The following is an 11,928-nucleotide window of genomic DNA, read 5'->3' on the forward strand; positions in this document are numbered from 1 at the left end:
TGTTGTTAGCATTTCTGATCAACAAAAAATAAAATTTGCGTTCATGAAATTGTTCATTTCAGTGCTTAAAAGGAATATTTTTTACTTCCAAGGAGTAAGCTATCTGTAACTGTACCACACGTTTTGTTAAGAAAATTTAAATATATTACTAAAAGGAACGCTAGCAGCAAACCCGAGCACATTTCAACATGTTTTGAAAAAGTTAATAGAATGAATTTAGAGAATTTAATCTGTTTGTAAAACACAAGAAAGTTTTAAAGGATTCGTAAATTTTAAAAAAAAGTCTTGATCGGTTCTTAATATTTTGGTCTTACAATGCCGTGTAGCGTTTTCACACTTGACGACATCATAATTATCCTCAAAGTAAGAAAACTTTAAGGATGTCCGCAAAGTTTCCGGCAAGACAGTGACATTACAATAACCGGCAGCTATTACAAAGTATTTTAATTTTTGGCTCTTCTGCTCCTCATATACTTTATTTAGACTCGCCCACATTGTTAAAATAAGTAATAAATCTTTTGTGGTGTCAATATGATTTACTTTCACTAGGTCTTGATCACGTATTTGTAACTTTATTACCCACGAAAAAATGTGTCATACAACAAAATTTTACCACATTACGGACTGGAGATTATATCATGCACAAAAAGCATTAAAATGTCACGTTAGCACATACCTGTGTCAATATATGACCTTGAAAACAATTTGACAATTAAAAAATGTCAGACTACAGACATGTTTTTATTCCTCTTGCCATCGCATAATAAAGAGGAATAAAATCGATAAAATAAGTCGATAAAAAATTCATTTAGAAAATTACATTTTACATTTTTAAAGCCATAGTTTCGATGACTAATTCTCCAAATTAAAAAATTGAAAGTTTATACCAGCAAACAACAGCCGGTGTTTATATTCATAGAAAATGGAGTATAATTTTCGGATTGGAAGAAAAATCGTAAAAATATACATGATGTATACTAGTACAGGAATGATAACAACTGTTTTTAAATAATTGTTTCTTGGCGATTCTAGACTTACATTCCTTTATTCTTATAATCTATAAAATAATTTAAGCTGAGTGTATGTCTAATATGTTCTCAATTTCTGGCAAAATTTCAGCCTATGATACCGATGATAAACTAGCTTCGTTAAAAAGTACATTCACAGTCAAACGTTGCCACAAAACATTGATTGTAAAAATCTAAACTCACAAGACATAACTGTTGAAAAGATTGATTATATAATCGAAATTCTAATAATACCGGTTTTTTAAACAAAATGGAATTCGAGGATGTTGCATGATCGAAACTAGGAAGTTCACATTTTGTATCCCTGCATGTTTTTTACGAAACTACATCAATCGTACGCCATTCTTTAGCAGCTGTTAAAAACGTGTATAAGCAATTCTGTGTGACTTCGCCTACCTAAGACCGACACAAACATGACTGGACAGCAAAAGACAGCTCTACTCTCTCAAGTCTCTCACTTTGGTGTTATGTTGCTTTCTTTTTGAGAATATATGAAAACAGTATATAAGTAGCAGTATTTAATATGTCCATGCGCAAAACTGTTTATGGTTAAATGCTCTCTACGTCAATGGAATAATATCGAACTGCTGGAACAAGAAGATTTTAACGTGAAATTTATTCGAATTATTCGGATAAGCGCCCCCTTTAGATCTAGTATAAATTAAAATAACCTTCCCTGGGGGCTTATTCAAGATTGGGCGCTAAATCAAAAGTATACAGTAATTCGTCACATATAATCTTTTTATTGACCTAGTAACCATCTTAGTCCAACTTAACTACATAAGTTTTAGCGCAGCCAAATTAAACCTAAGTTTGAATATTTTACCGTTTGTCAAATCAAGTACACACCCAATTTAAAACATTTTGCCACTCACCAAATTTAATGCACGACAAAGCTGACGGAAAACTACTTTATTTGCAGCCAATATTTTTTTAGCAAACAAATTACAAAAGGTGTAAATATATACAAGAAAATAGTTATATACTTTCAACTGTTACAATTACATGTAAAACAGCACGAGTTTTCGTTTATATTTAGTTAAAAACATCCAATAAAATTATGTATTTGTATATTTGTTATTTTTTGCCGAAACAACTCCACGCCGAATTTAAATTACTAGATCTAAACAATTTACGCATGTACCAAATTAAATCGATGCCGAAAATGCCATTTCAGACATTATATATAACTAGCCGTTAGCCCGTGGAAAAATCCACGGGGTCGCCCTTCTTTTAAATTAACCCGTTGCAACAAAGTGGACAGAAATATATCACATTTAATATTGACGCGCATTTTAAAATTTTCGTGTTTCCGTTACGGGCACGGCTTTCGCGGACACACAGACAGACAGACGACGGCTATTATTAAAGAGATGTTGTCCCCCCAAGGTAGTCTATTCGAAACTTATGCAAATTTTTAACCAAGAAGAAATTAAAAATGCATTCTAGCCAGGGAGCTGGCATTTTCACTGACGGTTGCTGAAATATTAATTATCTTCGATAATGTGTTACAAAATGCAAAAAAAAAAAGATTCCATGCAAATCGTTGAGCAGTTTTAATGAATAATGCTGAAATAGGCAAGCGTAAGTGTAAATAAAAACAAATGAAGATAGCAAATATAATAATGTTAACAATTCATAAAATGAGATATTGTTAGATGTCAAGGGTGCCAGGAAGTGGAACTAAAAAGTGTTAGATATTTCAAAGAGATAAATTTGGAAAAACAAGACTATCTTTAGCTGACATGTTAATATTATTAGTTTCTACATAGTAATTTTTAAACAGACGCGGAATCCTACTTAAGCTGGTATTTTAAGAAATAAAACAGTTTGGATTCTATTAACATTGCCAAAAAAAGAAAATTAAGATATGTTTTCTCTTTTAGTAAGGAATGTGTTATTATTTTAAGCATCTTCTAAGGTTTTTAATAATGTTTTAATAATTAAAAGTGTGCCATTAAGATTAAAATTAAAGTCTATGCACTCTTATCACATTGCGAAATGCTATAAAAACATTTCTGAAAATATCTTCACAGCACACACCTGTCTATGACGGACAGTTATCCTTCGTTACACTAATATCCGCTATAAATCAAATTCGTCGTAACAACTGCATGCAACTTTAACCTTACCAATCGTTATAATTTAATTAATGCGTCTGGATGAAAGCAAAACTCAAAAGTGTCCTAAAATCTGTGATGATTTATAAAGAACTATCTACTGCGGTCTCAACTGAGCATACAAAGTTTCATGACTTGCACTTTTTTTTCATTCTCTAATGTATGGAAAGTAATTAAACCAGTATTGACCTAAAGACTGGGAAATTAACGATGACGTTAGCAAACAAATGCTTCATCTTATTAGCGATGGTATAAAGAATTAGACTCACAAATTGTCCTAACAAGCTAATGTATCCGTGGGCAGTGTAAAAACCAACAATAAGAGTCTTTAATTAACGGTGACGCTAAAATGTAACTTCTAAAGCTTAATCTAAGCAATGATTATATATGTTTGCACCTTCGTCAACTATTTTTATCAGCTTGTCATCCTCTATAAAACAATATTCTTCGCATAAACCTAAGTTATACTGTTTTGTGAATAAACCATAAAAAACTCTAGCTTCAGTATGAGGCACATACTTTTAGTACAGGGGTTTGTTTCTGCTTATGTCACGTGATTAAAATAAATTGTACACAAAATTGAAGAAAATATGTAACTTCGAATAAAAGTTAACTTAGTGTATAAGTTAGAATGTCCTCAAGGTTAGCGTAACATAATGGAGATCAATAGTTAAAAAAAACCCGCGCAACACACAACCAGAGAATTTTGTGAAGTATTTCGGAGATTACATATCCGCTCAACACAAGGCTTTTTCCTTAAGTCAACCTCTCCTTTTTTAAAGCTTCGAAACATGGGTTTTTTCTTTAATTAAATCAATCACGCTATCCGAGATAATTTAAGTAAAAAAAATTGTGCTAAAAAATAAAACAACTCAGCGGAGACTATCATTATTGATAAAACATGATGTTCCGGAGATAATCATATCTCCCAAATAAGTCACAACAAGTTTTGTCGTGTTTTAAGCGCAATTTTGTTGATCTCCATTATGATACGATAACCTTTTTATCAAAACATGGCGTTTTAAATCAATACAACATTTTTTAAAGAATCTTTTAAAAAATATATATTTATCGTAAATGACCAAAATTGTAATTTTGATACTAACGTTGGTTGATTATAATTTATTTAAAAAGATTCTCTCGTTGGCAAGTACCTTTTCATTACAAGTACATCTATCTATCTGCATTCAGTTTGCATACAAGTACAGCTAGTTATTTATTTAATTATTGTTTTATTTATTTTTTGTTTTGGGGCATGAATTATAAAAATAGTCAAATGCTACTCAATTTCTTCTGTCAGGCTGGCAATATAGGCTACCTTTCGGTTACAAAATTTGTCAATTCACAAAAATTAAGAAAACCCAAAAAATCATTGGCCAAACTGTAGAAGTGTAATGATGCCTTAGTTAGAAGCAATAACTAATCAAAGCACTATATGAGGTTCTGTTTACCTGTATCTCTAACAAAATTTTTTTTACCTGTGCACAAATATTCTATGATTTCCATGTAGCAACTGTAGGTTTGATGCAAGAGTACAATTTGCACAATATCAAACCTGATAAATGATTTTACTATAAAAAAAATTCAGTTAGCTTTTCTTGTTTATATAATTAGCAACCTTTAGTAGTTCATCTATCAATAAGGCAGAGCTCTATCTCCTCTTTCCTAAATAAAATAAAGCAATATTTTGTAGATCAAAAAAAAAAATGTCTGAGGAAATTCAAGCTGTTTTTAAGGTAGATTCTTTAATCTCAGCCTCAACGTTTTTTTACACTAGATTTTTGAAAAATCATTTGATTTGTTTTATTTTTCCCAATACTGGACATTTTTTTCGCTACTTTGGACTAGTAAATAAAGTTGGCCATGTTTCAGCAATGTTCTAAATATTTCACTAAACGTTTATCAAATTTTTTTGTTAATTTAGGTTTTTAATAAAAACTGACATAGTTTTACTTGTTATGAACCTACAGAGTAAAATATCTTCGACATGTTGTTATAAACAAGATGTTTTAATGATTTAAATTCCTGTTAGATTTTGGCATTCTTGCGAGGAGCAAATTCAAATTTCCGAAGCACTGTCATTTAAGATAAGTTTGAAATACATGGATTTAAATCTACACTTTATGATGTAGAGCTACACGGGGTATTTTATGTAAATGCAATGCATGGTCAAATAAAAGAAGTGTCGATGGTTACCACGCTGCAGTTCATAAAGAAGAAAAAAAAATGCCTTCGGAAAGTTTTTTGTTTACATATTGAGAAAACTCATTTAGGTATATTTTTAATGGAAAACAAATGAATTTAAAGTATGCTTGGCCTAAAAGGCCTAAAGTAGCTGGACTAATCAACGTTAAGAATAATCCCAGCTTTAAGAACATCTAGATAAAAGTCAGACAAAAAAAATACATACCAATAATTATCACCAATAACTTGGGCATAATATTTTTCTTTCCCTAGCTGTAATATCTGTCAGCAACTATAAACAAACGGAATATGAATTACGTTTTCCTTCCTCTGCGGTTTAATATTTCCGATCAGACCCTCATGCTTGACGGAAAGAAGGGGGAGATGATTAAACGGAAATAACATACTTTATAGTGTTTTTCAAATTATTAAATTGATCCACTGATAAAAAAATTCGAGCTAATGTTTTTTCTCAGAAACATAGCTACAGTAGGCCAATGTTCAATTAAAAATACTTTGATATCCGAAACTTGAGTTGCCCGAAACCAAATCGGGTAGCCTGAATTTTTTCTTATCCTAGTCTGGATTTTCATTCAAAAACAAAACCGATTGTATGGAAACCCTCTGATAATACTTTGATAATAGAAATTTCAGTCAGATCCCAGAAAAAAACAATTTTACAATCTGGTACAATCCGGCGTGTTCAAATCGTTTTAGTATTGAGACAGCTCAAACTTTAAAGACAATTTTTTTGTAATTAATGCCCTGCATAAATGCCATTAAAAATAAATTTCTTAATAATTTGAAACGTTCTGGTTTAATTCCTAAGAGGTAAGTCCACTGCGGGAGAGAGTCATTTTAATTATATCTCTCTCGTATAGGTATGTGCGGCAACCGAAAAGCCGCAAGGCGGTGTGTTGAATAAAAATAACTAATCTTTGTTTCAATTATTTTCTTTTTGCATATTAGTAATAATGTTTTTGTTTACTTGAATTTCATACCTCGACGCAAGACACCGCGTCTGTTGGCTTATTAACAAAAATATGAATAACAAATACCAACGGAAAATCTTTAGAATAAGTATAAAAAGAAGCTATTTACTTTTGTATATAAAATAAACATAAAAGAGAGAATTTTGTGTGTGCACTGCTAAGGTAAATTCTAGCACGTTAAGATCTTGCCTCCGTGTCTGCTGGTAAAAAAAAGTCGTGAAAGGGATGCTCTATGTGTTGGCATATTCAATATTGTATCTGGCAATATCTTGCAGTATCATCCACTTCATGCCAACACGTAAAAACTTGAAGACAAAACTTCAAACCATAGTGTTATTACTCCTTTGCTTTGAATATGTATTTTCCCGAATAGCTGATTGAATGAAACATTTTTTAAAAACATTTCGCGCATACGTGGCAGAATTATAATTGTATTAATTTTACTGCAATATGTAACAAAAAGATTTTCGCGTCTACGTGGCAGAATTATAATTGTATCTATTCTCGTTTCAATATACGTCTACGTGGGGTGAATTTGATTTGTATTCATTTTGCTGAAATATCTAACACAAAGATTTTCGCGTTTACGTGACTGAATTAAAATTTTATTTATTTTGTTGCAATATGTAACGTCGCCAAATCGGAATTCATGTGTTTTGCTCTTCTTATTCTCTCTTTTATGTGATTTCAAATATTTGTCAGATTATGACCAACCAAACATGACACCTTATTGAGGATAAAAATGAGTTTAATCTCGTCTTTGATACTTCGTTACCGCGTTCTAAATTTTACTTTGCAAAAACAACTACGAATCATTCCCCGAGAAATAACAACTGTTTTTGGCTATTTTGTTACGGCTTTAAGTAAGTACGTACTGCCCCATTATATGCCACACCCTTATTGGCATGGTGTGTAAAAGGTATCCTTGAAACTCTGCAATATACCAAGATTAGGAAGAACTAAGAAAAGGGAAGACTAATAGACTAATTTACACTGTAAGTACATCCTCAAATTAAATAATTTTTTTAAAAGCGCTTCGGGTGTCTCTTTTTCGAAACAAAGCTACGCAAGCACATCTTCAGTTGATTGTTTTTTTTGTTTCCACACAAATTCTGAAAAATTACATTTTGCGAGATTATAAGAATTACTTTATATATGTATTTACCCTCGAATTAACACCTGTCAGTGTCGCAGACTTAGCTATAACACATCTAGAAATTGAATAAACAATAAATACATTGAGTTTGAAAAAGAATCTCATTATGCGCGTGGACTGAATAATAAATCCTCTTAAGTGGGATATCCTGTTTTTTTAACACTATTAATTCAAGTTATTTAGATAAATATGTTTTCACCTCTGACACGCGAGACATAAAAGGATGGTGTTACTGCTAGAGGTTTGGGTATTAGTGTACGTGATGGTATGTCTTGTCATTTAAATAAATAAGCATCTTATAGCAATTAGTGCTTTGCATGCATGTACAAACATTAATGAGCAGGAATTAAAGCTTTTACCAATTTAATGACTTATTAATGTTGCAGCTAAACTGCCTATAAATATCAGGTCACAATAAGAATTTTGCCAGTTGCTGTACCGTTCATACTGAGCCATTGGGGAGAATTCTGCTCGAACTATGGAAGCTGTATCAATGCTAGTAGCTGTTGTGTTCGTTGTATTGGCATGTTTTATGTGGAATCTTGTTAAAAGAAATATATCAAATAGACCACCTGGGCCGTTGGAATTGCCCATTATAGGTATGTCAAGAGTTCCGAGATAAATTTTTGCAACATTTTTTACATAACTGTTATTATCAGAAAGTATTATAAACGAAGTTCATGTTTCTCCCAGTCTTTGTTCTGTAAATAAAAACAGAAGTCAAATCAACTATTTAATGCACAATTAAGTGAAATTTCGGCCTAAAAATAACATAGGCGTTCTGCCCCTTTGTTTTCCTTAATACTTGTATTTCTTTTTAAAACAGCTTCAAAGAATTGTTGTTTCTTTTAATAGGTCATATGCACCTCATTGGTTCCCGGTCGCTTCATCTTCTATTAAAAGAACTATCCGAATCATATGGCGACATTTTTTCTTTAAAGTTAGGTTCTAGACAGTCCGTGGTTCTTGGAAGCAGGGAAGCTATACATGAGGCTTTTGTCAAAAAAGCCAAGGCGTTTGCAGGTCGTCCTGATTTGCCGACATTTAAGTTTACACGAAATGGACAAACAGGATTGTCCTTATGCGATTATAGTGATGAATATGTCAATAACAGAAAGATGACAATGAAATCGATTCATCACTTTGTAAACAACGCTGCCAATCTAAATAAGGTATTAGGGGAAGAAGCCCTAAAGATGATAACACTTTTTGATCAGTATGTTGGTAGCAATAAAAGCATTGCTCCCTTGCAGGAATTTCAAAAAGTCATTCCAAGTATCTTTTTAAACATGATGTTCGGGTTAACCTACGAATACAATAATGAACGTTTTCAGGAAGCCACGAAAATTTATAGGAAATGGTTTGAAGTAGCAGAAGCAGATAATCCTGCTGATTTCTTCCGTTTTCTGGAGAGGTTTCCCAATCAAAGGTTACAGGTCGCACAAGAATGCGGTGTTTACTTTGAGAAGTTTATCTTGTCTATGATGGATTTATCAGACTCATCTAAGCACTGCTTGTTCGATGAGTTTAAAACAGTGCATACTAACTCAAACGAGGAAAAATTGTCGGAACCATTCAGAAAGAGTCTAGCCAAAGTAATTTCTGATATTGTGGGAGGAGGTTTTGATACTGCCGCTGCAACGCTGGCATGGGCAGTATTATACTTAAATCAACATCAGGAAGTATTGAAGAAATGTCGAGAGGAAATAAACTCCGTTACAAACGATCGAATGATTTCTCCAGACCTTAAGTCACAGACACCGTACTTTTGTGCAACAGTTTACGACATACTCAGGTTATCAACTGTAGCTCCCTTAGGTCTAGTTCGAAAAGTGATGCATGATGTTAACTTGAGCTCATATCTAATCCAAAAAGACACTATGGTGTTAGCAAATCATTGGGCAGCTAATCATGATCCGCAGTTTTGGGAAAAGCCAGAAGCTCTACACCCGAATCACTTTTTGACAGAAAGTGGAGAGTTAGACACTTCCTTGGCAAGAGAGATCTCAACATTCTCGTCCGGTGTTCGTCGTTGTCCCGGAGATCAAATTGGAATATTAATGCTATTTGTCGTGCTGGGAACACTAATTAAAAATTACGACATCTCACTTACCCAACCACCAAAGGATTTGATTCCATTGAGAGGCGTAACACTAAAGCCAAAACATTACGAAATCACCTTGAAATTAGTATCATAAATAAACAATTATTTCTTAGCATGCAAAAACAAAGAAAGCGAGCAGATATTTTATTAATCAAAGTGGTCATCCATTTTATAGTTTATCTATTGTTCGAAATAATAGATCTATTGTTAATAACCTAAAACCTTACCCTCATATTCCTCTAAATTTTCTTTCAAGAATGCAATTTTATTCAAAAAAATTTAAAACAATTAAATAATATTCTTCTTTAATTTTACTTTACAAAAGCTGGCGACCGCATCGTTTCCGAGCGTCCATTGTTAATAATAAAATTCTTTCGCCCTTTACTTTTGAAATTGTGTCGCCTGCTTGTTCAGGGTCATATAATGTACATTTTTTTGCACCGTTGACATGTAATCTATCGATATTTAATAAAATTAGAATCAATACTTCTGTTGTAATCTCTGACTTAAATTTGTTAAGGATCCACTTGGCGGCGTCTTTTTTGTTAATTTCTGTGATATCAACACCTAAATTCGCTCAACGTGTGAAGTCACGTACGAAATCTTAAAGAGATTAGTTACTATTATAACGCAAAGTGGTGTAATTAGCAGCTGTCCTATGCAAGTTTCCGAATTGGTACTGTTTTTTGTTTGTCTAAATTATTATCACTGTGGTGACATTGTCGAGGGGTGAAAAGGCTAGCCGGATTAATGATTACTTTATTGTTAATAAGTCAGCTTAAGACTTCCTAAGTATTAACATTTTTCTCCGTTTTACATTTGCTTTGCTTTTTTTGTGAACTATGCTAATTCATCAAAAAACTTCAGTGTAATTAACCCACGTGATAAGAATTTGCAAACAGCGTCAACAAACATATTATCCGATATGTAAGGTCCTTATAAGCGCGTACATTGTTTTGCGGAGATGCTTCAAAACAAAGCTGATTATGCTTCTCGGTGCTTCCTGAAAATACCACAGTATATTAAACCAATTATTGAAAATACTGTATTCTTGCTTACGAGTTTGTTATGTAAATATTGAACGAAACTTATCAATACTATCATACCCATATACGTATTTCTGTCTATCACACAAAATGGTACCGCAAGTAGCGGACACAATGCGGTATAAAAAGAACGGGCAAACCCGTGGATTTTTCCACGGCCACCGACCAGTAATTACTAAAATAACCCAAAAGAAATATTGTAAAAACCTATTTATATTGGACCTTTTATGTATGATACAATTGGTGGGGAAAAGAATAGGAGATATTAAAAGCAACTAAGCTTATTAAAGTAAAGTAAACCAAGGTTATTAAAGAAAAAAGTAAGTTAGTAGTAAACCCCCCTCTACGCTCTAGTCCATATACTAGCTAAAACTAGACATTATATATACTAATTTCATACCTAAAGCAATATATTACTAAAACATAACTGCATGCTTTTTTCTATGGCTTTTTCATTTTTTGATGTCGTTTTAGAAAGCGTTTAAGTTGAATAGGAAATTTATTTTGCACAGTAAAATAAGTCAAATAAAACAAAACAATGTTTTCATTAGGTGTACATTAGGACGAAAAGACAATTACTATAATCTTCCCATTACATTTAATCTCATATTTAGCATAGAAAAAGTTCTGTCTATAGATGGGTGCCTCCTAAGAAATTAGGCGCCAGTTAATTCACTACGTTTAAAGAATCAGTGTCGGTTATATTATATTGATTAAGGTATTTTCGTGTTCAGGACTTTCATCACGTGAAGAAAACAAAAGACAAGTTTCGGACAAATAAAATGGTAAAATGATGAAGCTTTCTGGCAAATTAGCTAGCTACAGGATAAAACTAAATGATTTTGTAAAAAGGTATTAAGTAGATTACCATCAACGAAATGTGATAAAGAATTACCTCTAGCTATTCAGTAAAAGGATAATGTGATCTGCAATTATAAATTGAAACATTCTAATTTAACGTTAGTTGCATTAAACGTATTTAAAGAGCGTTTAATTCTACAGTAGGTTATAAAGACTTTTAACCTGCATTCGAAAACATGACTAATATATTCATCCCCGAACGTAATGAAATAGTGAACTACTTTGTTCATTGGTCTTGATCAGAGTTATTGTATTTGAACTAGGTGGTCTTTTACAATGGCTGTTTCATATGTCTCGCTACTATGGTACTCAGAGGCAGTGAAATACAGGTAATATCATAGAGATTAGACAGAGGATTCAGCGTTGAAACGCTGCTTTAAGCCACAATTAACTCTGTGACCCAACTTTGACAGCCTCTTAATAAGAGCCTTAAACGA

General features: G+C 32.5%; 1 protein-coding gene across 1 annotated transcript; it reads left to right on the plus strand.

Moving 5' to 3' along the window:
• The first annotated feature begins 7,958 nt into the window (after positions 1-7,958).
• LOC130646034 (cytochrome P450 1A4-like) lies at positions 7,959-9,727 on the plus strand. Its single transcript, XM_057452168.1, has 2 exons — positions 7,959-8,079; positions 8,336-9,727. Exons 1-2 carry the CDS (start codon positions 7,959-7,961, stop codon positions 9,676-9,678), a joined length of 1,464 nt encoding a protein of 487 aa, XP_057308151.1. The 3' UTR covers positions 9,679-9,727.
• The last annotated feature ends 2,201 nt before the right edge of the window (positions 9,728-11,928 follow it).

The sequence above is a fragment of the Hydractinia symbiolongicarpus genome, chromosome 5, assembly GCF_029227915.1.
Source record: "Hydractinia symbiolongicarpus strain clone_291-10 chromosome 5, HSymV2.1, whole genome shotgun sequence".
Taxonomy (NCBI): Eukaryota; Metazoa; Cnidaria; class Hydrozoa; order Anthoathecata; family Hydractiniidae; genus Hydractinia; species Hydractinia symbiolongicarpus.